The 25924-nt window shown below is 40.3% G+C and overlaps 2 protein-coding genes across 4 annotated transcripts; both read left to right on the top strand.

Annotated features, from left to right (window-relative positions):
• Window positions 1–463: 463 nt before the first annotated feature.
• mogat3a (monoacylglycerol O-acyltransferase 3a) lies at window positions 464–7989 on the top strand. Of its 2 annotated transcripts, none has more exons than XM_073812959.1 (8): window positions 464–919; window positions 2461–2639; window positions 3072–3276; window positions 5659–5833; window positions 6027–6226; window positions 7198–7277; window positions 7375–7461; window positions 7492–7989. In XM_073812959.1, exons 1-7 carry the CDS (start codon window positions 826–828, stop codon window positions 7447–7449), a joined length of 1008 nt encoding a protein of 335 aa, XP_073669060.1. In that variant the 5' UTR covers window positions 464–825; the 3' UTR covers window positions 7450–7461; window positions 7492–7989. The 2 variants fall into 2 exon arrangements, with proteins under 2 accessions (XP_073669060.1, XP_073669061.1); XM_073812960.1 differs by having other exon boundaries at window positions 7375–7455; window positions 7498–7989.
• A 395-nt stretch (window positions 7990–8384) lies between these two features.
• Window positions 8385–25485, top strand: LOC135765039 (TSC22 domain family protein 4). Of its 2 annotated transcripts, XM_065275726.2 has the most exons (5): window positions 8385–9040; window positions 11603–12469; window positions 12741–12901; window positions 22974–23025; window positions 24361–25485. In XM_065275726.2, the coding sequence occupies exons 2-5, from the start codon at window positions 11723–11725 to the stop codon at window positions 24499–24501; spliced, it is 1101 nt and encodes a 366-aa protein (XP_065131798.1). In that variant the 5' UTR covers window positions 8385–9040; window positions 11603–11722; the 3' UTR covers window positions 24502–25485. The 2 variants fall into 2 exon arrangements, with proteins under 2 accessions (XP_065131798.1, XP_065131799.1); XM_065275727.2 differs by lacking the exons at window positions 8385–9040; window positions 11603–12469; window positions 12741–12901 and adding an exon at window positions 15947–18773.
• The last annotated feature ends 439 nt before the right edge of the window (window positions 25486–25924 follow it).

Raw genomic sequence — 25924 nt, forward strand, 5'->3', positions numbered from 1 at the left:
GGCGGTAGACGGACATCACAATTTATAAAGCATACAATATAATCAAATATACTTTACTACAGAATTAAGTATATTAAATGTTTTTTGAGCTTTTGAATTTAAAGTCTTTGTCATGGTTGTCAGGTTTTGGAAAGGGACTTAATGTCAGTGCCAAACATTCTAAAATTAGGTTTAGAATGAATATCTGGCTTTATGAATATGAAATTTGCCTAAAAGAGAAATCAGAAAAATTGTGTTATCAAGATGTATGTTCTTAGAATAAAAGTTTGAAAGAAAAATAATAGTCTCTGAAATTTCAATATTTTTTTACAGCACAGAAAAACCAAAATAGTAACATCTGACCAAAAGGATTTTGAAAATGGATAATGAAAAAAAACAAGTGCAAAATAGATTCATCAGCTACTTGACTTGCAGCATCCAGGTGCCTCGGAAAAACGCGCACGCGCAGAGCCGTGTGTCACATGAGCCATTTGATTGGCTAAGAGATGGAGGGTCGGGCTGGGCCAGTGACGTCACCGACTATTTGTGAATGGTGAGTTCGCGGAGAGACACGCGGCGAAAGGAGTTTAAAACGAGACTTTATCAAAGATTAAACTCACTCACAGTCACATCGACATTAGTGCAGGACAAATGACAGAAACATAAACAAATGACAACTTTTCAGAGACGTTTTTGACACTTTTGAGAATTGAAGTTTTGGATTCTTGCAAGACAAGAAACTGTAACAGTTTTAAAGGGAGTGAAAGCGCGTTAATGTGAAAGAGTGTGTGCGTGCGTGCGTGCGTGCGTTTGTGTGTGTATGTGCGTGTATGTGCGCGTGCAGAGATGAAGATAGAGTTTGCTCCTCTTCATGTTCCTCTGCGCAGGCGTCTGCAGACAGCTGCAGTTGTTCAATGGGTCTTCAGCTTCTTGGCTTTGGGTGAGTTTCATTTATACAGTCAATAACAATCCTGCCACCATCATCGCTGTGCTTCTTTTAAAGGGACAATTCACCCGAAATCTGTCATCATTTATTCACTCTCATGTTGTTACAAACCTGCATACATTTCTTTGTTTTGATGAACACGTATGAAGATATTTTTAGGATTGTTTGTAACGATCTTTCCATGAGCCCCATTCACTTCTGTAGTATTTTTTTTCCTAATGGGGTTCATGATTGGTTTAGTTACAAACATTACTCAAATTATCTTCCTCAGTCAGATTTTTCATTTTTGGGTGAACTATCCCTTTCAATCATTTACTTTTAAACAAATTCTGTCAAAATGACAATCTGCTGTTGAGCTCGTCAAAGTGTTTCTCTTTTTAAATACTCTTATGTTTTGTTTAAATGTGTCTATCAATGCTTACTGTGCGGTAAATAAGTGAATATTAAAAGGGAAGATATTTGTAGAAATATTAGTGTCTAATCTAATATAAACTTTTAGTGTCAACAACTGTAGGATTCTTCTATTAAATATATTTGTAGTCCTGTAGCTCAGTGACACTTTGAACAAAAGCATCTTCCAAATGAAGAAATGTAATGAAGAAGTGATTTAAATGCAGTCCGCTGGTCATTAACCTATAAGAGGATAAATGGAGACGTTCACATCAGTGTCCCGTCCATCACCGGCCTGGGTTTATTGTGCAACACAGCTCACAGATGAACCCTTTAAACTAGCAGCAGATTTACTAACAGTGTGTTTATCACTGAGGTTAAACTACATCAATACAACTCTAAAGTTCAGTCTCTCTCTCTCTCTCTCTCTCTCTCTCTCTCTCTCTCTCTCTCTCTCTCTCTCTCTCTCTCTCTCTCTCTCTCTCTCTCTCTCTCTCTCTCTCTCTCTCTCTCTCTCTCTCTCTCTCTCTCTCTCTCTCTCTCTCTCTCTCTCTCTCTCTCTCTCTCTCTCTCTCTCTCTCTCTCTCTCTCTCTCAATTTCAATTTCAATTTCAATTTAAAGAACTTTATTGGCATGATTGTGTCACTTACAATATTGCCAAAGCATTAAACATAAAACAAGAAACATACAATAACACAATATTAACAAACATTAAGGTGCAATTAAGCTAAGGTGCTGGGTGATGGATGAAGTACTACTGCAAAATAAAATAGAATCAGAGGATATTTACAATATAAAGTAGACTTTGAAATATAAACATTGGAAGTATACAAATGTACATTTATGGAGGCAGATGAGAGGTAAAATAAAAGTACTGTACAAGATCAGGGCTGTGGATTATTTCTGATGGTGTGTCTCTCTCTCTCTCAAGTTCAAGTTCAAGTAGCTTTATTGGCATGACATTTAGGTTATAGTATTGCCAAAGCATTTTCAATAAATACATACAAAGAATAGACACCTATAACAAAATCAACATAAATACAACAATGCAGATAATTACAATTGATTCTAAAAATATATTAATTATACAGACATGTAAATAAAAGAAAATATCTTAAACATCTCTCTCTCTCTCTCTCTCTAGCTCAGGTCTGCCTGGCTGCGTTTGTACTCTTGTGCCTTAGTGATTGGTGGATTGTGGGAGTGGTGTATGCTGGTTGGCTCTACCTGGACAGGGACACGCCCCTATGTGGAGGTCGGAGGTCACAGTGGGTCAGAAGTTGGAGCGTATGGACGTATTTCAAAGATTATTTCCCCATCACAGTGAGGCTTTCAGCATTTCTTCAGTTAATTAACCCTTAAAGGGGACATTTCACAAGAGTTTTTTAAGATGGTCCCCAGAGTACGTATGTGAAGCAAACATTGATCACCATAATGGTGTTTTTTGAAGTTGAAACTCAGTTGTGTTGTCAATTATTTTTTTTCTCTTTCTCTCTCTCTCTGCACTAAATGGCATTACCGTGGTTGGATAGTGCAGATTATAGGGGTGGTATTATTATAATAAGATCCCCTTCTGACATCACAAGGGGAGACAAATTTTAATGACCACATTTTTCCACATTGGGTTTACCACATGGGTAATGTATGCACTGGGGACCCAATTATAAAACTTAAACATCAAGTCAGATTTTCTTTATGTCTTCTTTACAGATGCTTTAGGGTTTATTTAGTGTTTTTCTCTCTCTTTCTCTCTAGCTGATAAAAACAGTGGATTTGGATCCTCGTCACAATTATCTGTTTGGCTTTCATCCTCACGGTGTGCTGGTTGCAGGTGGGTTTGGGAATTTCTGCACGGAAGCGTCTGGATTCTCGCGGATGTTCCCAGGCCTCACACCTTATCTACTGATGCTTCCCTTCTGGTTCAGAGTTCCGTTCTTCAGAGATTACATCATGAGTGGAGGTGAAACGTCCTCGCCGTGTAGATATAAATACTTTACTTTGCTTCAACAAAATCAGTGTAGATTTCCAAATCTGCTGTAATAACTGTTATAAGTCAAGTAAGATTTTGACTCGGTCTGATGACATGAAGAGACAGAAAACATGAAGACACTCTTAATTCTGTGGCAACAAACTTCTTGCTACAACTTCCCAGAAACAAACGTTGTTTGAAAAGTTTGCAGCAATGCTGTGAGATGTGTCGCCGTGTTTGCCCTTTGTGTTTATTCTAGTTGTGTAATCGGACGTCATGTAGAAATGTCTGAACTAGAACCAAGTAGGTAATGCACACAATCACACACTCGTGACTGAGCAGAGATGCATTTATCAGTAAAACGAAGAGATTTATTTCAATATTTGTTTGACTGAATGAAGTCCCCCGCCCACCTGCCGTACCATATGACCGGAAGTAAAGAGAGATCATTTCCAGGAATGGAGGAGATTTGCGTTTTTGATTAAAGGTTATGAGGGCACATTAATTTTTTAAAAATAATAAAGCTGACAGAGAAGTCATACCACAATATTCCAAAACAAACTAGTTTTTCGACTTTAACGCACTATACAGTTCAGTAACGTAAGGCTGTAACCCAACACAGACTTCTGTGGAAATTTTATGCCAAATAAAGACTCTGCTTGAGTATTAGGCTGATAGTGATGGCATAAGTAGATTAGGCAAGAGTTTGTAAGTCTTTAGATCATGTAATATGATTCTCAATGAAATAATGTCTCTTGTGTGTCACAGAAGTGAAGAAATGTTTCCTCACACACACACAATCCTTTATTCAGTGCTAACAGGGGCAGTAGTAGTGGCTCAGTGGTTCATGTAGGTCAGGGGTGTCAAACATGCGGCCCGCGGGCCGGATATGGCCCGCAAAGGTGTCCAATCCGGCCCGCATGATGGTTTATAGTTTTATTAAATATTAAATACATATTTTAAAAACCCTTCTGTCTAGTTCGTTTTTAATATGAGAGACTTGCGGAAAGCAGCAAAACGCGGAACATAGAGTAAACACGGTGCCCAAAAATCTTGCCGTTTTATTGTTACTGCTCCGCTAAAGATCCACCAATTCTGGTAATCCACTTTGTGTTTTCCCGCCCGCTCCGCAGCATCTCTGTGTCCACTCTCTGCCTGGAGAGCGAAGACGACAGTTTCCGAAGTTCATTGCATTAACAGGTAGATTTATTACATTAAATCAGTTGTTAAACCGCAGAATTAGTAATTTGTAAGTATGTTTATGTATTTCTTCCGCTAATGATTTGCTGTCAGTGTTCTAAAAGTGCTAACAACTTAGCAAGCAAACAACAACAAAATATCCACATTCTTATTAACGTTACAATGCTTGTCTAATCGATTTAATGTTCCCGATCAGATCTAAGTTAATATAAACACTAAATTTGCTGTTGTTGGCACACTTTGTAGAAAAAAAATACAAAAAACACCAATGCCTTCACAAAATAACGACAGAGAAGGGAAAGAGAGGCTTTTAGCAGCAGTTCAACATTGCAAACATGAATTCAAAGCTCCATCATGCCAGCAGGTAAATCATATTGAATATTTAGCAGATTGTCACACTTTAATTCTTATTATATTTCCCATTATAATCACTTGTCTAAGTTGATGCTAGTAATAAAACACATAATATTTATAATACTTTATTAAAACCATAATAATAGTACCACCACCCATAGTGCCATTTTTGGTTTGGGCCACTGCCCCATCTAGCATTTTCTAAATGACTGTTCTCATTACAAATATATTCCAAAGAAAAGTGAATGATTTATAAATAATTTTTGGCATTAAGGCTTTTCAACCAATAAGGCCAGTGGGTTTTGTACAGATGTAAATTTCTGTGTATAATATACAGTATGAGTGTGACCTTATGAAATGTAGTTTTCACAGAGCTGTGTGTTTCTCTGGTTTTCCTGCTAAACAAATTAATTAATTGGTTTGTTTAGTTAATTTTAACACAATTATCAGCACACTAAGGTTTAAAAAAATTATCCGGCCCTCACTTCATGGCGTTATTTACCATCCGGCCCTCAGCCTAAAATGAGTTTGACACCCCTGATGTAGGTTATCTACAAACCGGAAGGTTGGTGGTTCAATCTCGGGCTCCACCTGACCAAGTGTCGAGGAGTCCTTGAGCAAGACACCTAACCCCAGCTGCTCCTGACGAGCTGGATGGCCCCTTGCATGGCTGACACCGCCGTCGGTGTATGAATGAGTGAATGTGAGGCAAATTGTAAAGCGCTTTGGATGGCCTTAGGTCTGTTAAAAGCGCTATATAAATACAGTCCATTTACTTTATGAATATTGTGTGCATTTGTGTTTTACTTTGACCTTCAGGTTTGGTCTCCAGTGAGAAAACCAGTGCCAGTTACCTGTTGAGTCGACCAGGCGGGGGTCATGTGGCCGTGGTGGCAGTGGGTGGCGCTCCGGAATCGCTGGACGCACGACCGGGAGCCCTGACCCTCCAGCTGCTCCAGAGGAAAGGCTTCATTAAACTGGCTCTCAAACACGGGTACGAGCTTCTGCATGAGCTGTTTGGTTTCATGGTTGATATGAAAGAAAAGTAAAAGGTTTCCTTCAAACAGATCTCTTAGAAGAAGATTTGTCTTCTTGCTATTTCTCTGCAAATCTCAACTCGATTCACCGGTGATGTCAGAAACCACAGAAAGAACCAAAACCTGATTTTCTTGTGTGTGTGTGTTTAGAGCGTGGTTGGTTCCCGTGTTCTCGTTTGGAGAGAACGAGCTCTTTGATCAGATGGAGAACCCCGCTGGCTCCACCCTGCGTCGTGTGCAGGACCGCCTCCAGAAGATCATGGGCGTGGCTTTGCCTCTCTTTCATGCCAGAGGTGTTTTTCAGTACAGCTTTGGTCTTCTTCCATACAGGAAACCCATACACACCGTCGGTACGCACTCGCACCTATACAAAATGTTTAAATCATTTAAATCACTTCTGCTTTATGAACAGAGTTCACACACATACAACATTGGTGGATTTAACATCACACGCATTTTACAGCTACTGTAGAAATATTGCATGTTGGTTTTGTGGATTTGCCACCCATGTGCCTAAAAAATGAGAAGTTAAGAAGATTTTAAGTCTTCAGATGTGGAGCTCAATGAAGAATTACTAATGTTGTTCTGGATGTTCAGTGATAAACACTTCTGACAGAAGTTGCAAAGTAAATTTCTGGAAACTTTCCATAGGAACTTAATCTAGTGAATTCTGGAAGTATTCCAAATTGGAAACCTTATAGGAATATACCGGAATTTATGGGAATTATTTGGAAGTTTTTATAGACTTGAATAAACATTTTGTTTGGTCTACTTTTTTTAATGATCTCATCTAAAGTGTCAGACAGTGTATTTGTCTTTACAATGGTATGATGTTGTTGCACAAAGCTCAAGAAAGTTGTAAATGTGTGTAATTTACGTGAATACATAGATGGACATTTTGACATTATTTTGTGTGCAAGTATATGCAGGGGTTGTGTCCTCAATGGCCCTTCAGTGTGCTGTGTGTATGTGACTGAGGAATGTACAGTGTAGAAAATCAACTGAAATTGCATTAAATCTTGTTGTTTTAAACAAAATATGGTGGAATTTTTTAATTTTTATTAAGTTAATTTCCATTAATTCCCATGGAAAGTTTCCAACCTTGAAAATTCCCAGAATTTTGCAACCCTCTCTTGCAAGTCCTCTCTGTTCCTTTGTGTTTAATCTTTAGCAAAACATCATTGCAAAAATTGTGTTTTTACTTAACACCTCTTTCATCATTATCTCTCTCTTATCCTCATTTCTGTCTCTCCTTCTCTCATCTTTATTTCTCTCTTTCTCTCTCTCTCTATCATCCTCACGTTCTTTCCCTCTCTTGTAGTTGGACGTCCCATCCGAGTAGATCAGAGCTCCTGTCCCAGTAAAGATGACATTGACACTCTTCACTCTCGCTATATGGAGGTGAATAAAGCGGCGTTATCATTTAATGATCATATGAATTATGACTGAAAGTGTATTTAAATATTAAAATGAGTATTGAGTATTCGTTTGTTTTTAGGGTCTGACGCAGCTGTTTGAGGAAAATAAGAAACACTACGGCATTCCTGAAGACAAACATCTCAAATTCATCTGAACACACGTGTGTGTGTGTGTGTGTGTGGGGGTGTGTGTGTGGGTGTGTGTGTGTGTGTGTTGTAGCTTGTGTGCATTTGTTTACGGTTTCTCAATGCTTGGTACAATGTAAAATATTGAGAAATCTTTAAGTGTTTAATGAATAATTGTCTCCTCACACACTTGAGGATCTGAAGTTACATTACTGTAGTAGTTTAATACACTAAACTAACTTTACCGCAGTAAGCTTCTTATCAGAGTTAATTTCACAGTTTGTTTCAGGAGCACAATTATCATTTGTCTCTCTCTCTCTCTCTCTCTCTCTCTCTTTTTCTTTCTTTCTTTCTGGAGAAAGTGTTCAAATTGTCTGATAATGTTTGTTTTTATTACATTGGGCTCTTACAGTTGTTCTGTAGCAGTAAATGATTATCTGCTGTTATAGGATTGATCCAATGTTTGATGCTTAAACACATTAAAAATCTATTTTAATAAACCACCAAACTGAATATATACATTTATATCCAGAGATGTGAAGTGTTTGAGGGTGCATCATAATAGGAAAATAAACTGATGATTGGTTTATAATTGTTGACTTGTAATATTTGTTTATTAGTGAGTAATGCTAACTAATATACACCACCTGCTTAGTCATTTAAATATTTTTAAGATGAGATTTTTCTTTGACATGAAGTTGCGCTGAAAACACTTTAAATGGTCGATAGGAGGCAGACTGATCCAACTTAAGATTTAAAACCCCAAAACACTTGATATTTCTGTGTTTTCATTTGTATTGCCAGCAGTGCATGAATGTTATGAACAGTTTTTAAATGGTTTAATTCTGTATTATTTCCTTAATGTTCAAGTTTCGGATATGGTCTTTTCCGCCTCTTAAGAACGATAATACGGTCCAGTCACGCGTCCTCATTAATATTCATGAGTGCTTCATTGACCATAGTAGGAATGGCAGAGCGGAGGCGGAACTTCCGGGTGATGGAAAGTTGTCAACAGTTTGGTTGAAGGAGAAATAAGCTTTAAACTTTGAAATTCGTGAATGTCGATTTAAAAGAAATCCATTGGCAAACAGCAGAAGAGAACCGAACCTGTGGCATTCGAGGGATGAACCGGACCGATGTTTCAACACCGCAGAGATTTATTGAGAGGGTGGTGAGAGTTGCGCGTGCTGGACTCGATGGAGAATAACCCCATGGCTCGGTGTGGATGATATAAATCAAAGTCCTTCATTTTCTGAATTCATATTTCAGGACTGTTCTCGCCTTCTCCAGCGTTTGTAACTGTGAACGCAATCGTGACGTGAATTGTTGTTTTTGTGTTAAAGTTCACTAAATCTGTGAACAATTCAGCTTGACTTTTCATTGGATGTCAGACTCGATTTTGGACCCGTTTCATATTTCAATCCGGACCCGTGGAGCTTTGATTGATGCGATGCGGGCGTTAACGTCAGCGGGTTCACGGTGTTGCGCAACGCCTCTGTTTCTGCACGCACTTTTGCGGGTCTTTGCTTAAAGGGACATAGAGACGCACGTCCGCTGCGCTGCTGTGACGTCATCGCGGCGTGAAAATCGTGATGCTGGACACGACGACACGCTGTTCGGGTGGGTTTCTGCACGGACCCAATGAAACCAAACCTGATACACACACACAGTCTTCTGTGCTTGATGCATTTCTATTCACAGACGTTTAAAGTGTTTTTACTCACGTTTCAGCACATTTAAGTTTGGTTTAAAGTTTGTTAGAAGTCTTGCGGTCTTGCAACTTTAGATTGAAAGTCTGATCCACTTTAGTTATGCAGCCAGTACTGTAACCTTGAGATTTTAATTCAATTTTACTGTGAAAAGCGGAGAGTTTTTACACAGAAGTGTAGTCAGCAGTGTTAATTTGAATCAAATATGAAGTCAGTAATGTAAACACTGCACTTCAGTCTTGAGGTTTTACTCATAAAGTTGCTTGCTTAGTCTTGGCATTATATTAGTTTATGATTGGCAGACTTTTCTTACCGATAACTGGATCGAAACAACATCTAGAGTAATAATTAAGGACTTGATATACGCAGTGCCCTGAAATAGTCCACTGCTATTGAAAGTTATCAAGGGGGCTATTTTCCGGCGCTGCATAATATCATTGCGCCTCCTGCAGCCATGTTACGGCAGCAAAATCCTTGATTATTACCGCGGAATATTGCTGCCTTCACATGCTATCGTAATTATGGTAAATACCAAAATCCCACTTGGAAAATGCACATGAACACCCCTCATGTGGTATTTTCCACTGGGCAACTCGTAAAATATTTTGATGCCCGAGTTGCCGAGATGAGATTACCTTTGACCTTTTCAAAATGGCGGACAGCAGCAGCAACGTTGCGAATGGTTGAATGACAACAAAAGCAATGGTAAATTCACAAATGGAAAATGCACTTGAACGCAGCAAACTGGTAAATTCTAGTTTACAAATGGAAAATGCACTTGAACACAACACGCTGGTACATACCAGTTCACAAATGGAAAATATCATCTTTCCCATAGCACGTGAAGGCAGCATAAGAGTGTAGTTCCTAGTCATATCGACCTAGAAAATCTCAACTTTTCATTTTCAGTCGGTCTTAGTACACGATGTAACTGCAGAAGAGTTAAGTTTTAAATAGGAAAAATATTGAAACTTTTAGGTCATTTTTGAGCACAATGCTAATGGTCTAATCAGATTCAATGGATTATGCTAAGAGTGGTACTGCCAGACCAGGAGATCAGCTGAATGGATTCCGAAACGGTAGAAATCTAATGTTTAACTCTAGGGGAGCTGGAAAATGAGCCTTTTTTCAGAAAAAGTAGAGTCCCTTTAAAGGGGCCATAGAATGAAAATCTGTCTTTTTCCATGTTTAAGTGCTATAATTGGGTCCCCAGTGCTTCTTTCAACCTAGAAAATGTGAAAAAGATCAACCCACTACTAAGTTTTGGTAAACCATTTTCTGAAAGCATGTGAAAAATTAGGTCATTCAGATTTCGCCTGTTTTGTGATGTAGGTTGATTCCAACTACGGCACTGCCATTTAATGCAGAAAGAGAGAGATAGAGAAAGAGAGAAAATAATAGATGGCACATTACAGTATATGCCGAAGGTCAAGTGAATGTATGAATGCACGTGAGAAGAAAATGCCAAAAGGTGTAAAGTAGTAAAAAAAGTTAGTACATTTTCTTTTACTTAGGTTGAAGATGTTAAGGAGCAGATCCACTGGACTTCGGTTATTTTCGTCTTTGGTAGCTCCTAAAGGCTTTGTGTATGAAAACAGCACCATTGTCAGCGTAGAGCATACTGAACCGGAAGCGATCTACTATGTTTAAAAGGAATGCGGAAGTAAGTTGCGCATATATCCTATTGAGTTTCAATTTCAACAAACCACCATTATGGTGATCAGTGTTTGCATTTCATCAGCTCATTTGCATTTTAAAGGACACACCCAAAAACGGCAAGAACATTTCTGCTCACTCCTACAAAGTGTCAATTTTAACATCTTATAATAAATTATCTGTGGGGTATTTTGAGCTAAAACTTCACATATGTACTCTGGGGACACCAAAGATTTATTTGACATCTTAAACAAATCTCATAATATGATCCCTTGAAGAATTGAGCGAGGACTGTAAATCTAGACATTATGATTGCTCCAAGTTCTTTGCTTCTGTTCATAGACAGTAGGAGAACGTCTTGTTATGAAAGTTGTCAAACTTGTCCTGCACACCCAAAATATTGCTGTGACATGCTCAGACCTTCAGCTGCAGGATGAAACCGTAATCGTAGTGTTTATTTTGTCATCTCTCTTGAGGCCTGCACTCAGATCAGTGCATGTTAAAATGGCGATCAGTCAGAGTTTCTCTTGAGAGGCAAACACAAACTGCAGCCCTGCCAGAGGAAACGGCCGCAAGAGTTGCGCAACCCCTGGGCAGAAACACTGCTCTTGTTACCATACAGTCTGCAGTCATTCAGCCGGAGAGAAAGAAGCACTGCGCCCCTCTGCCAAGTACAATGGAATAAATGTGATCTGTTTTACTTTCTGGTTTTAAAGCCAGATTGGGCCAAAAAAAAACATTTGTAACTAAAAACCATTCAGTTAATAAATTATCTGTTTTTTTTTTTTAAAAGTTTACTGCTGTGTTTCTCTCACAGTTTTCTCTGCCTCTACTGCCAGACTGAAGAAATAATGAACACAGTTCTGTTCTGGATCATCCAGGCGTAACGTCACACGGATAGAAGCTCTCAAACAGGCTCACGTGCGCTCCATCCAGGATGAGTGGAGGAAAGAAACGGAGCGGTTTCCAAATAACCAGCGTGACGTCCGACTACAATCAGGGTTCTGCCGAGAACCTTTCCCCTAAAGGACCTGCTGAAATCCTGAGCCCTGGAGCTCAAAGAGCAACTCCCCCTTCTACCGTTCCCCCAATCAGAAACCCAACCCATGGAAGCCAAATCTCGTCGCCGACCCATAAAGTGACCAACGGCCCCTCCCTTCGTCAAATCCCCGCCCTCCAGATGCAACAAAGCTTCAGTCAGCCGACCACGCCCGTCACAGCCAGGAAGCAGAATTCGTTGGACGCGGGCGGGGCTTCGCGGTTCCGTGTGGTACGTTTGGACCAGGGGCCGGGTGAGCCGTACAAACGTGGCCGATGGACGTGCGTAGACGTGATGGAGAGGGAGGTCGAGGAACGAGGGCTACGTCGTGTGATCGACAGCATGAGACACGCCCATTCGCTCGAGTCGTTGGAGACGGTGGGGCTGGGCGGTACCGAAGGAGCGGTGGGCGGAGCTGTGTTGAAGCCGCTGGGCATTCGGGGGCTTCAGGCAGGTCACGTGGTACACTCGCAAGGCACCACCCACCTACTCGCCCAGTGCAGGACTGAAACTGCCCACAGTGGCCCGCCTTCACCGACACACATGTATGCGCCGCGGGACACGTGGTCCGTCACGTCACCAAACGCTACTCGTGCGCGCAACATTCCGGCCCCGCTGCGCCTCGACGTGGACGCCGCTGGAATGGTGAGTGCACGCACACTCATTTCATTTCTGTAACTGTGAGATACTCTTGACATCATACACTTCAAATACATTTCCACTGTGGGTTATGGGTGTCTCATCTCTTAACGTGTATCAGTAATAACTTTACGCTAGAAGTCCAGCAGGGACCACAGATAAACATTTAAAGTATTGAACTACAGCTCTATCACGTCTAAACTAGATCTGCACATGCACACACTCTTCTAAAGTCTCACAGGCGTCTCAAATGACTGGACTGCTTTTCTCCTCTCAGCTCCGGACGACTCGATCACAGCCAGCATCACCCGGTCCTCACCTGGGTCGGGATAGCCCCTTTAACCCAGGACTGACGCCTATCCAGACGCCCTCAGCCCTCGCCCTGGCGCAGTCCATGTTTGGCATGGGACGAGCGTTTCAGCTCGTGGAAGATGACAGGTGAGATGAGAGTAATGAATAACATGCTGTCCACCTGTGTTTGAATAAAATAATTTAAAGTCCATGTAAAGTCATATCAAATATGTATTCTGAGTTTGTCACAGCACAGAAAAATGTGTTTGTGTATATTAATAACCACCCTAGCCAAATTTAAATAATGAAAAACACCAGTCAGAATCTGGGAATAAAAATTAGCAGGATTCTCTCAAACGCTGGGGGCGTGTCCACTGTCTGTGTTGAAACCACACCCACTTGCAGGAAAGCTGCATTCTCCCTTAAAGCGTAACTAAACCCCTGGTCAGAGCCTGACTCCACCCACTGCAATATTTGAAAAATGCAGAAAAAGTGGGCAGATCCCAACGGAGATAGGGGGGACGAACTAAGTGTGTGGTGAGATCGTAACAAGGGCGTGGTGAGCTTGAACCTGCTTACGTCACGAGTCATTTCTTGGACCCAACATCCAATAGGAAAATTCAACTGCAGTAGCCACCGTTCAACCTCAAGAGGGCAGCACTCAGACGTTTTTACACCATATATTGTAGTATTGAAACACTTTATATCCAAATGTCAAAAAACTTACTAAAATCAATGAACAGCACTAATAAAGCATCATTCTTACAGATCATTAACTAAAAAAAGTTGGTTTGGGGTTTAGTTACTCTTTAACTTTCAAATACCACTGCAACCTGAATGGATGCCTGCGATTGTGTTTGGGGCCGGGTCGGGCTTGGTGGCTCCAGGGCATCATCGAGTCACTGTTTCAGCCCCGCCCACATAGTCCTGAACACAAAAATGTTGAAAAACTGTTAAACTCCACAATTCAGTACACCATAGTTCACAGTTTTTGTAACATGTTTCAGAAATACATGGCTAACATTTCTAATGTGTAAAAAAACACACAAATGACTTTACACAGACTTTCATTGACTTATTAACACAGATGTGCCGTTTATGTGCCATACTTGTGCTTTCCTTCATCAGCTGAATGCATGTCGCAACATGCTGCAGTTTAAATTCTGACGGGTCTGTCCATTAGAAATACAAGTTTCATGTCATCTGGTTTTGTTTTTGGCGGTTTAGCAAGACCATCTTTACTCTGGTAAAATCAGAGATTGTAACTGACTGCGGGTGGAAAGAGATCTCTTTCTCTCTCTCTCTTTACTCCATAGATAAACCGGTTATTGCTGTTTTATATTTAGGTGTGAGTTGAGTGCAGTTGTATTTTTAGAGTTAGGAGAATAGTAGAAGCTGCTCCTGGTTTCATCGGGTCGTGATGGTCAATTTTTACACTGTAGTGTTTATTGTCACAGGCCCAGAGGAAATACCTCATTGATACACACACACACACACACAGAGTTTTGGGTTGTGTCAGTTTCATGTGTAACGCGCTGCAGGTATCTTCAGTGTTTTTAACCCCAGCAGATGTTTCTCCTCTTTCAGGTGAAATATTTTCATGTTAGTTGATCCAAGAGAATCTAGATGAGCAAGTTACTTCAGTTGTCCACATGTTTACAGCTGGTTAACTCTATTACAGGCATAGTCGTAGCTAGCTGCTTCAAGGTCACCGAGGTGTGGATCTCAGTAAATGTTTCATATTTAACCCTGAAGAACCCACAGGTCAAATTTGGCCAATGTTAATTAATGCTTAGTGAAGGGTTCTTGGGTTCTCCAGGGTTAAAAATAAATTGTAACCTTTAGCTTGGACTGTTCACTATATAGTTTAGTGTAAAATGGCGGAGACTTAAGCCGCTGTGAGATGCTGCCGGAAAGTTGAGGGCATGGATGCAGCATTCGCAGTGTTGCCAGATCCTCTTCAGACTTAGTGTTTAGTGCTTAAGAAGTTAATGCAACAAGAAATATATAAAATGATGAATTGGTGCAGATCAGTCTTGGCAATGTCATTTTCTGAAAGACAAAGTTTGAAGTTATTTTGTTCTTTGTGGCCGATTATTTTTATTTGTTTTCTTGCCAAAATCTGGCAACACTAGACAACCAGCACATAAACAGTAGGTAATCTAATAAGGGGCATCATTCAGCACTGGCAGTTTATTGCTGTAGGGATACTACATTCGGTAGGACAGACACAATGATTATCAAGATAACGTCTGTAAGAAATGCTATCAACACTGTCAAAATAAAACAGCCTTTCTGTCTTATATTCTACTATGTTATTTTATTCAACAAAGTCATGCTGAAAACATACTGAAGTTCTGTTCAGTATCCTGTGAAGTTCTTGGTCATATTGCTTATGAAAATGATTACAATAATAAGCATTGTTACATGAACCATAAAGAAATAATCCACCCTTAGTTAACAGTAAAGTATTAACAGATTGTGATCTAATAAATGGAGACCAATATAACAAAGTCCATCGCCTAAAACAGACAGATCTGTAGGCATGTACCCAAAGTGTAAAATCAGACAAAATCCATTCATTGATCTCATTTGTTAACACACCGCCCTGGACCTCACTCATTTTAAAAGCGTGTCTACGGCCGTGATTACAGGTTAATGGCACAGACGGTTAAGGGAATCTCAATCGCCCCCCTTGTGTACTGAGGTTTATTACGGTCACATTACTCTCAGACGACACATCCACAGTCTGACTTCAAACTTGGTCCGTTAGAAATCGGATTGGCTGATTTTTATGTACACGGGTTTATAACACGAAGCTCTTTTCAAAGTCTCCACACGTTCTCATCCGGCGAGACGAGTCGACGACTCTTGTCGTGTTTCTATTTTTTCACACAGGCCAGTTTAAGCTACAGAAAGACCTTTTGTCTGGTTACACCAAACTACCACTGTAACACACAACAAACATTTATATACTTGTGTTAAAGTGTGTTTCTGACTATAGTGTTTATTTGCTGAATGTAAAGCTTTGCAGAAATAGAGGCGCTATTCATAAAGAATACAGCAGTGTACACACAGAGATCTAGAAAACAACCCGAACAGAGGATTTGCGTTTGTGTGCCCATGTAAAATTTCTCTGTGTTTAAACTGTAATGTATCACAATGATGTGGGTTGTGAGTCACAGATCAGAAGTCTGATTACACACACACACATGCACAGAAACGCACACACACAGAGACGTAAGTTCTGTCTTTGTTTTATTGTTTTATGAAATCAAAGACAAGATTCATGTTGTGTGTGCTGATATCTGATTCTTCAGTCAATATTAACTGCTGAGTATAAAAGTGTTTACACAAGCGCTTAAATATTTAAAGTCACCTGACTGAAATGTTTTCCTAAATCATTTTAGAAACTGATCTGAAGCCATTTGCTGAAATGAGTTTTGTGAACCTGAATGAAATTCTGCCAACATCTTACTGGTTTATAATAAAAGTCAGAAGAACGGATGTTTAAAACATCTCAGGCTGAAACCTCAAGAGGTTTTGAGATCAAATGACAAGAGATCATTACTGCACAGACTTAAGGAGAGTTTTCTCTTGTTTTTACTCACATCATTTCATTTCTCTTATTTCACAGTTTTGATTAGTTTACTGTTATTCTAAAAAAGCTATAATGAGAAAGACTATAACCTTAAACATTTGACCAGTAGTGTAGTTTAGGACAACTAACTGCACCGTACAATTGGATCTTTTGCCATTTCCATAAAAATGTTTTGTTCAGACTTAATTCTGATTTGTCTTGAGATACATCACAAACTTGTCTTCTGTTGCTCAAGACGGATTATGGGCAATGTTATCCAAAATAAACTGCACAGGTAGATCACAGGCGGGGGGGGGGGGGGGCGGAGCTTAACAGAGAGTAAATTATATGACTAACTATCTGTAACGCGCTGACACTAATCTTCGATGCTATTTAAAGCAGATATTTCTTAAGTTATTGTAATCTCTGTGTATTTGTGTGTGGTATGAGATGAAAGATGGTGGGTGAAGTGTGGAATGTTGGGAACTGCGTGCGTGGGCAGAGGATCACAGCCTGTGACGTGATTGGTTGAGATGATGAGTGGGCAAGAATCGAATCAAAGAGTTTAGTGTAAGAAACGCAGTGTTTGCGTGCAGTTACACACACGTGTCTGTGTTTATCACGTGAGTCACATATACACAAACACATTCAGTCGTAGAGGCATCTGGAGATGGACATGAACACCAGGGATGTGTAAGATATTTGGAGGTGATGGTTCTGGGCAAACAGGTGGACTTTGAGCTCAGATTGGGTTCATCTCTGTACTTCTGAATGAATGATGCTAGGATCGTCTGGGATTGATGGATTACAGCTTTGTTGTTCTGAGGAGATGGAGGTCTTGTGATGGATATTATGGAAGATTTCCAAAGGTCTCACCAGGATGACCCTCAGGTTTAGTGTTGGGGTGTAACTAACTACTCATTCGTACTCGTCAGTAGTGTGAATGTATCGTGACATCACTGTTAAAGCCTTATATACCGTCGAATATATAAGCTGTTCTTACTGATTCATTTCATCTGATTCAGATGTAGATCATGATTCACTGATTCATTTAAACCACGGTCAGTAAAGTATTTAGTGAATTTCTGCAGTCTGCTTTCAGCAGTATGACTTTTTATTGGTTATTTATTTCAAACGTATACTATCCAATAGAAATCTGTCGGCCTGATTAGGATCTGTTTTTGTGCCTTTATAAATCTTATTATAAAGAGAAATGTGGCCAATGTTTAATCGTGTATCATCTGTTAAACATTTAAAGATGTTACCCCTTTAACTTTCATTACATCTTACTGCGTTCATACAGAAGAGAAAGTTTGACGGTATTTGTGTCACAGTTAACACTTGTACCTTGACAAACTAGTTTTTCAAAAGCTTTTCCAACCTTCATGACCTTTAAAAATGAGAAGCATTGATGAACATGTGGTGACAGGTTAAAATCTCTGTTCACACTTGACTCTCTGTCTCGCTTTGGGCACTTTTTGTTCATTGGTCTTTCTCTGCTCATACTGTATATTAATCTAACTAAACTACATAGCGTTGTTTCTGTGTGATGTCATTGACTGTGGACCAATAAGCCTCCAGAGTCTTTTCCCTGTCCCTTTCATGTGCGTGTGTGACTTTGCTTCTCATCACAATGTTCGTTAGTGTAAGGAAGATGATCTCCATTTTTGAAAGTCAAAAACAGTCACGTCCTGTGTCGTTTCCTCCATCGTTGTCTTTGTCTCGTACACGCCCCAGTGATGAAACTCATAACTCTACCCAGCCCGGACTCCGGCACATTCCTCCTCCAACAAATTCTGAGCCACACCATCCCCCTTATGCTGTAAACCTCAACCCTCGGCCTAGAGTCGCCCCTTCACCTGCCAAACAGCACCTCTGTCCTGAAAAGCAAATGAAATCACATGTAACTCTGAGAGAATCTGGTTCACTTCAACCAACTCTGCGCACCAGGGTTCGTGAATCTTGGCCGTCGGGGGCGGTCGATTACTATCCGAGGGCTTGTCGATTGGCTGTATCCATGGAAACCAAAGAGTCAATCGGCAGCAAACACCTGCTACATACGTGTGCCAGAAACAAACGCAAAGACCCTCGTTTAGATGGTGCTACAGTATCCAGATCCTCCGTCCCACAATCAGTCAGAACATGCCCCATCAATGACACAAAGACCACAAAAACCGCCGAATGTCCATCAGAAATCAGAGGGTCTGCCAGGCAAACGTCTGATGGAAACGCCTGTGGCCCTTTGACATCAGATAAGCAGCCAGTCGTGTGTACGGCTCCCGCTGCAGGCTCTGGTCCCAGAACTGACCCCGTTAGCTCATCCTGCCGGTCCGGCCCATTCAGTGGTACGGATCAGAGATCTCTTCAGAGGGAGACACGTAAACAGAGACTCCGCCCCTCTGACTCCACCCTGCTCTCCCTTCTGCTTTTCTTCCACAGGTAACGTTAACGTAACAATGCAAGCAGAACGTGTGAGTTAGCAAAAATCTGTGTGTTGGATTTCAATGTTTGTTGTGTGGTTGTGGTTCTGCTATTAAGTGTGTGGTGTGGTCCCCATCATGGCTGCTGATATGGGAACCCTAACCCACCACAAACACACACAGATCTGCTGTTCAAGCACCACTCTTATTGCTTCTCAGCTCCCAGGCGTCCTGCACAGTTTGTGCTGTATACGTAACCAGTGTTGGTCAAGTTACTTGGAAATGGTAATTAGTTACTGATTACTTCCCTAAGAAAGTAATCCTGTTACTTTACTGATTACTTATTTTCAAAAGTAATTAGTTACTTTCAGGGGTTAAATTGGGATTTGTTATGTGGGGGGGCTCTGCGGGGAGGGGTACTTCAATGGGTAACATGTTTAATACTGATGATAGCAAAGCCACTGGTGTGTTTCAATGACATTCTGGACCTCTGATAGGATTTGATAAGTTTCAGCTTTAAAGCTGTGCCAGAATGAATTTTAAATAATGCAAATCTATGAGTTTGACACCTTATATCCATTTGTTGCACATGTCATTATGCACAACTGATCAAACTTTAAAGGAAGTTAAAAGAATCAACCTCCTTGAATAATTCTAGGCATAAGATAGGCTACCCCAAAAGACTAAATTAACAAGAAAAGGTACAACACACAGTACTGTATCATCAACATGTCTTATAAATTAGCCACAGAGATTCCCTATGCTGGTCAGCAGCTAAAACAATCATATAGTTAGGTTTGATTTGTGTAATCAAAATACATTATTTTATTAAACTATACAATAGTTATATCCAGTGTTATCCTTAACATAATGTAATTAGATGAGTGACATACAAACTTTAATCCTTTACACGTTTCTAGTCTTCTATGAAGTTTTCTCGACGTGGGCACCATTATTACCTCTCTCTCTCTCTGTCTCTCTCTCTCTCTCTCTCTCTCGTCAAATGATCCTGCGTGAGAGCGCGTTCTTGAAGTTCTGAGTTTTTTCGCTTGAGTTCCATAACTTGCGCGAAGACGCATTTAAAGGGAAAAGCGCGTGTTTTCGCGGCAATTGCGGCGCCAAATTCGCGTCATTTTCATCGCCCCGTGCAAGGACGCGCCTGGTTGCGTCTTTGCATTAACTTTGTATGTAATCTGCAAAAAAAACTTTGTATGTAATCTGCAAAATCGTTGAACTTGCATTGGTAAGTATGCCCCATAATGAATGAAAACCCATTATTCCCTTCGCGTCAGTGCACACGCACCAGCGCAGCGAGTACACTGGCAAGAGCAGAGCGCGACCTTCTGCCTATGTGCCGGGGCTTAGCCCCGGACGGCCCCGGCCCAATTTAAACCCTGGTTACTTTACTAGTTACTTTACTAATTACTTTTTAAAAACATGATGCACGACCTGAATATGCTACAGTATGCAACAGGGCCCGGTTGCATAAAGCACCTTAAGTGTAATTTTCCCTTAAATTCACCCTTATGTTTCATTTAAACTTAAGGGTGTTGCAAAAAAAAACTTAAGCTTTTTCTATTGCATCTCCATGGCAACAATAGTATTTTATAAACCTGGGTTGCTGTCGTGAAACATTTAACGATTACCCTTACCTAAGAGAACCATTTAAGGGATTATACTGTATGCAACACCCTTAAATTATTCTCTTACTGTAGGTAAGGGGAATTTACCCCTTAAGTGTCATACTTAAGGGAAAAACTTAAGGTGCTTTATGCAACCGGGCCAAGACCTTTCAGCCTAATTCTATTCTTTCTGCATATTCCATCATCTGAAATTGAATCAAATGAAACATTATCTGTTTTAACCTCTCGACGCGCACTAATTCGTGGGCGTGATGGCGTTGTTTTTTTTAAGCCTGCTAACAATATCTATATAGTACTGTCTACAAACATTTATAATATTAATATCAACATTACTATACATCGTTTAAAAGGTCTATGGGTAATAAAATTCATCAAATGACAATTTTTGTCCACAAATGCGTATAATCCATGAAATATAGTAGTCTGTTGTTTACATCAGATTTCGCGTGAACGTGAGATTGAGCCGCAGCGGTCACATCAGCTTGTCCACAAATGCGTATAATCCATGAAATACAGATATATAGTCTGTTGTTTTACATCAGATTTCGCGTGAACGTGTATGAGATGGAGCCGCAGCGGTCATGTCAGCTGGGGGTTCAGGGATTTTTTCAGTAAGTTTCACATTGCTGTGCTGGCTTGCTAGGTGTTTGCTTAGATTTGAGGTGGAATTTTTCGCTGTTGATAAAAGTTTTGTTCCCACGCAGAGTTTACAGCGGACGCTGTTGTTTGGTCACCTTTAGCTGGGTTAAACTGAAATTAATGTCGGTACTTCCAAGCATTAACCGCTGCATAGTCTTGTTCTCTTCCGCACTCCATGTTGTCTTCTCACGTTCAACAATACACTGACTGACGGCGCGGCGCTTATACGTCCTTGTCACTCAACTCGCGTCACAACACGAGAGAGTCTCACGAAACAAAATTTCGTGAAAAGATTACAAAATAACGCAGTCTGCTAACGGGGAAGTAACAGTAATCTAATTACTTCTTTTTGCAATTGTAATCGCTTACTTTACTCGTTACTTGAAAAAAGTAATCGGATTACAGTAACGCGTTACTTCTAACGCGTTACTGCCCATCACTGTACGTAACTGATACTATAGTCCTTTTCACACAGAGATTAAATGCCGATTTCCACCAACTGCGGAGCGGCTGCAGATCGGCTGAGCTGCGTTACAGTCCCGCACTCCGCCGTCCACCAATACCCACTAGTTCTGTATTTGTTGCAGAGCGGCTGCGTGCTGAAGTGACGAGGATCCATGAGGTCTCACAAATTCACGTGATGATCGCGCGATACCTAGTTCTGTCTCCGCCCATTATGCCGTTGAATTATGACTTTTTTACAAACCAGCCCAGATCACAACACGAGATCTCGCGTAGACAGAGCAGTAAATCAAATCCATCCAAAATTCAAAAAATAAGAAGTCTTCTAAAACCATTTATTTATGCTCTATCTTTAATGTATTTATTTGAAACTCCCCCTGGCTCTGTTCTTGTCTATTATTTGTTGTTTCTGTATTAATGGCTTTATTTGTGTGTGTTTGTAATGTTTGTACTGCAAAGATTTAAAAAAGGGGAAAAAACACGAGATCTCGCAAATTCAGGTATGATCACGCGATAAAGTCATGGTTCCGCCCTGCGGAGCTGTCCGGAATCCGTCAAAAATAGAAGCTCTGCGTATTTGTGCCGGAGGGCTGCGGGTGGCCGGAGTTGTGACGGATTTGGAGGGCAGGCAGTGGAAATACACACATTGACTTGAATGGAAACCGATGATCCGCAGTCGGTGGAAATTGGGGGTTAGGAAAATACATTGAAAGTGTGTCCGGGGTCAATTAATTTTTGGTTAATTTATGCTGCAAATGACTTTCTGGAAACTGTGCGTGCATTCCCACACAAACCGTAAAGATCCTGTAAAGACACTTGACATATTTAAAGTCCTGCACTTGGTAGTTTTTTTTAAAAGCATCTGAAATTTGCTTAAATCCTTGAAAATTCACAAGCCTTTTAGATTATGATCAGATCATTATGAGCGTGTGATGCGCTGTTCTGTCTTGCTGGTGAATGATCTCAACTTCAGTGCTGAAAGTGACGAGCTCCCTGATCTCTGCTTCAGTCCAGTTAGCCAACATTTCACTTTTGTGAATGTTGATATCCCTGTGTCAAATAGCTGAACCATAACATCTTGTTGTGCATCCTCACTATGGCACGCCCATTACGGAATTGTTTTAGCCTCTTGTTCTTAGAGAATGCTTCCCATGAATGTTACGATCCCAGAACGAAGCCAATTTTCCAGACATTTTCTGGGACCAAAGTGCGGTGTGATTGGGGTTTAAGAAACATGATTTGAGGAAAGACCTATCGATTGCATAACATCACAGACACTCATAATCTTTAATAACTGTATAGCATCAGGACCGGCCACTGCCCAGACAGCAGTTCTTACTTCAGTGGTTTTCATGAGTATTTTCTGTTTAAATGTGTGAGGTCCTGTGAATCATCAATGTGATGCTTGTGTTCCTTCAGTGTGACACAAACTGTATTTTACACACATCAGAACATCTTTTCTGTTTTTATTGCAGTGGAACAAACAGCAGCATGGTCGCCATCGATAACAAGATAGAACAAGCAATGGTGAGAGACAGATTCTGTCCCTGTGTGTGTGTGTGTGTGTGTCAGTGTTAATTTTAGCAGCAAATTCTGATTTAGTCTTAGTCTTAGTCTTTTGAATAACACACCATTTAGTTTTAGTCTTATTTTAGTCATCTGAAATCTTTTAGTTTTAGTCTAGTTTTAGTCGACGAAATATCATAAGAGTTTTAGTCTAGTCTTAAGTTTTTTAGTCTGTTATGGAATGGTATTAAGGTTTGAATATGCAATACAGACACAGATTTAATGGTTGTTATAGAAAACACGTATTTTATTTTATTCTTAATGTCAAAAAAACTGACCGTGGCTTTTTCACCAAAAAAAATATCACATAAAATAAGCATAAGGCCCGCTCTACCTAAAAATATACATGGTCCCTGAAAAAGATATGCATTGTCCCTAAATGACATGCACACACAGACGCACGCAGACACACAGACAGAGACACACACACGCACTTACGCACGCACTTTGTCCAGTCATGTAAAACCACAACATTTACTATAATAGTAACGTTACACATTTAATTCAATTTGAGGACACTGAATATTTATACTCAGTATTAATTCAGACACCCAATACAATCAATACAGCTCAGATGTGTATTCCTTTCGTTTCTATGTTATACCAAGTTTAGCGAAAACACTGTGGTTTATCTGATAAAATAACCTTAGCGTGTATGCTTACCTTCGCATGTATTTCTGGATGAGTCGTCTTTACAGGCTGTCGTCTTGTCATATTTGAAGTGTGACCAGATTAGACGCTAGCTCTGACATTTTTGTTGTTAATGAGACATGTCTTCGGACCGGGTGCACCGCAAAACGTTAGCGTGTTGCTAACGAGCGAAGTCAACTGAAATCAGCCAAAGCTGGGAACTAAGACTGTACAACTAAATATAATGTAAACAACCTGTTGTGAAAACAAACTTTGCCGCGGGTTTTCAAAATGACTCTGCCGACTGCTGCCTGTGTAGATCAACCTACCCTCAAAGATTCGCTCTGATTGGATTTCTTCCCAACTGTCCCACAAAATGAGTAGCTCTGATTGGATCTCTTCTCCATTCGTCCCTCCCTAACATTTTCGTCTTATTTTTATTCGTTGACTAAAGTGTCAGTTATATTTCGTTACAGTCTTCGTCATCATATATGATTTTATTTAGTTTTTATTTAGTTTTCGTCCGTGAAAAAGGTTCGTTGACGAATATTTTTCGTCATCGTCTTCGTCAACGAAATTAACACTGGTGTGTGTGTGTCAGTGTGTAATATAATATAATGTTTGTGTGTGTGTAATATAATGTAATATAATGTGTGTGTTTTGCAGGACCTGGTAAAGTCTCATCTAATGTTGGCTGTACGAGAGGAAGTGGAGATTCTGAGGGAACAGATTAAGGAGCTGTCTGAGAGAAACGCTCAGCTAGAAAGAGAAAACTACATCTTGAGAGCCCTTAGGGACAGAGACTGAGCCAAACACTTGACGCTAAGCTCAATGCATGCTGGGAGATGTAGTGTCATGAGAGAAGTGCCCAGGATAAAGAGAGGTTGTTATGGGCGTTTTACACAGTACGCAGCAGTTGCGAGTGTCTAGTTCATTTTCAATAGGAGATGTGCCTAAAGCGGCAAAACGTGGACTTTTACAGAGGTAGCGTGGTATCGGTCCGCACGCCTTGCTTGTGCATCCAAAATCCTGCCCCTTCCATGGACACGGCTCTTCATAGCAGGTGGCGTTAAAGGTGCTCTAAGTGAATTAATCTGTTTTAGGCCATAAAACATTTTTTGTTTCATACAGTAAACATCTCCTCACTATCTGCTAGCTGCCTGTCCCCTGAACACACTGTAAAAAACACAGTCTCTATAGACAGCCCAGGCTCCACAAACTGCAACAAAAACAAAGTGGTCAAACCTACTACCAGAAACCATGACAAATGTGTTCCAGCCAATAAACGACAAGAAGGATTTGGTAGTGAGGGTTGGGCCACTACACGAGAAAAGCTGCAGCCGCACTGCGATTCCGCTGCTTGCCATGTGCCGTTTAAAAACGCCCTTTAGTGTGTGAATAAAAATGAAACGATTAGTTGAGATTAAGTGTGTGCAGTATTCACTAATTAGTGCCTTATACGTCAGTAATGACTGGTTAGATAATAACTAAATAATATTGATTTGATAAAGCCCTAAACAGTGACTATTTATTGTTGTGTGTGTGTGTGTGTGTGTGTGTGTGTGTGTGTGTGTGTGTGTGTGTGTGTGAGAGAGAGAGAGAGAGAGAGAGAGAGAGAGAGTGTGCGTGCGTGTTATAGTTTTAAAGCATTGCTCAGTTTTATGTTAATTCTTGGCCAACACTGGTCACAGATTTCTGGTTTAGTCTTCCATACTATTTTTGTTTGCTCAAAAATAAGTTGATCTGTAACACATGCAAATCTGACTGCTCTAATAAATAACTTGTACTACATTTGTTGTGTTGTTTTGTGTTTACTGCTATGAAAATTGTCATGCTGATGACTTATGATTACAGACGCTATTACTTCCGCTTTTGTCCACGACACTGCTGTCATGTGGTTTCTACGTCAGTAAAGGCGGTAACAAAGGGTAACGTGGATATTAACGTCATAGTCAACTGCCCGGGTAACTGTTTATAATGGCAATTTTCTCACGATTTACAAGTAGTTGAAAACATTAGTAGATATTGTTAGTAATCAGCTAAACAAAATTTATAACACTGGACTAGTGGTTTTAGAATATTTTACTGCAAATATCTTACAAATTGTAGCGTTGCCAACATTCACACTCTGAAATACGGGACAAAAGATGGTCTGCAGCAGCAGTGCGGATATGGTTTTGTGTATACAGTGTATTTAAACCATTTGTCAAAATAATAGATAACCTCCTAA

Source organism: Paramisgurnus dabryanus, chromosome 21 (genome assembly GCF_030506205.2).
Source record: "Paramisgurnus dabryanus chromosome 21, PD_genome_1.1, whole genome shotgun sequence".
NCBI classification, from domain to species: Eukaryota; Metazoa; Chordata; class Actinopteri; order Cypriniformes; family Cobitidae; genus Paramisgurnus; species Paramisgurnus dabryanus.

Excerpts from the sequence above, each read along its gene's own strand:
- mogat3a (XM_073812959.1), top strand. The coding sequence starts at position 826 with ATGAAGATAGAGTTTGCTCCTCTTCATGTTCCTCTGCGCAGGCGTCTG. Across the intron at positions 6,227-7,197 it reads GAAACCCATACACACCGTCG|TTGGACGTCCCATCCGAGTA; the intron begins GTACGCACTCGC and ends CCTCTCTTGTAG. Across the intron at positions 7,278-7,374 it reads TTCACTCTCGCTATATGGAG|GGTCTGACGCAGCTGTTTGA; the intron begins GTGAATAAAGCG and ends GTTTGTTTTTAG.
- LOC135765039 (XM_065275726.2), top strand. The coding sequence starts at position 11,723 with ATGAGTGGAGGAAAGAAACGGAGCGGTTTCCAAATAACCAGCGTGACG. Across the intron at positions 12,902-22,973 it reads CAGCTCGTGGAAGATGACAG|TGGAACAAACAGCAGCATGG; the intron begins GTGAGATGAGAG and ends TTTTTATTGCAG. Across the intron at positions 23,026-24,360 it reads ACAAGATAGAACAAGCAATG|GACCTGGTAAAGTCTCATCT; the intron begins GTGAGAGACAGA and ends TGTGTTTTGCAG.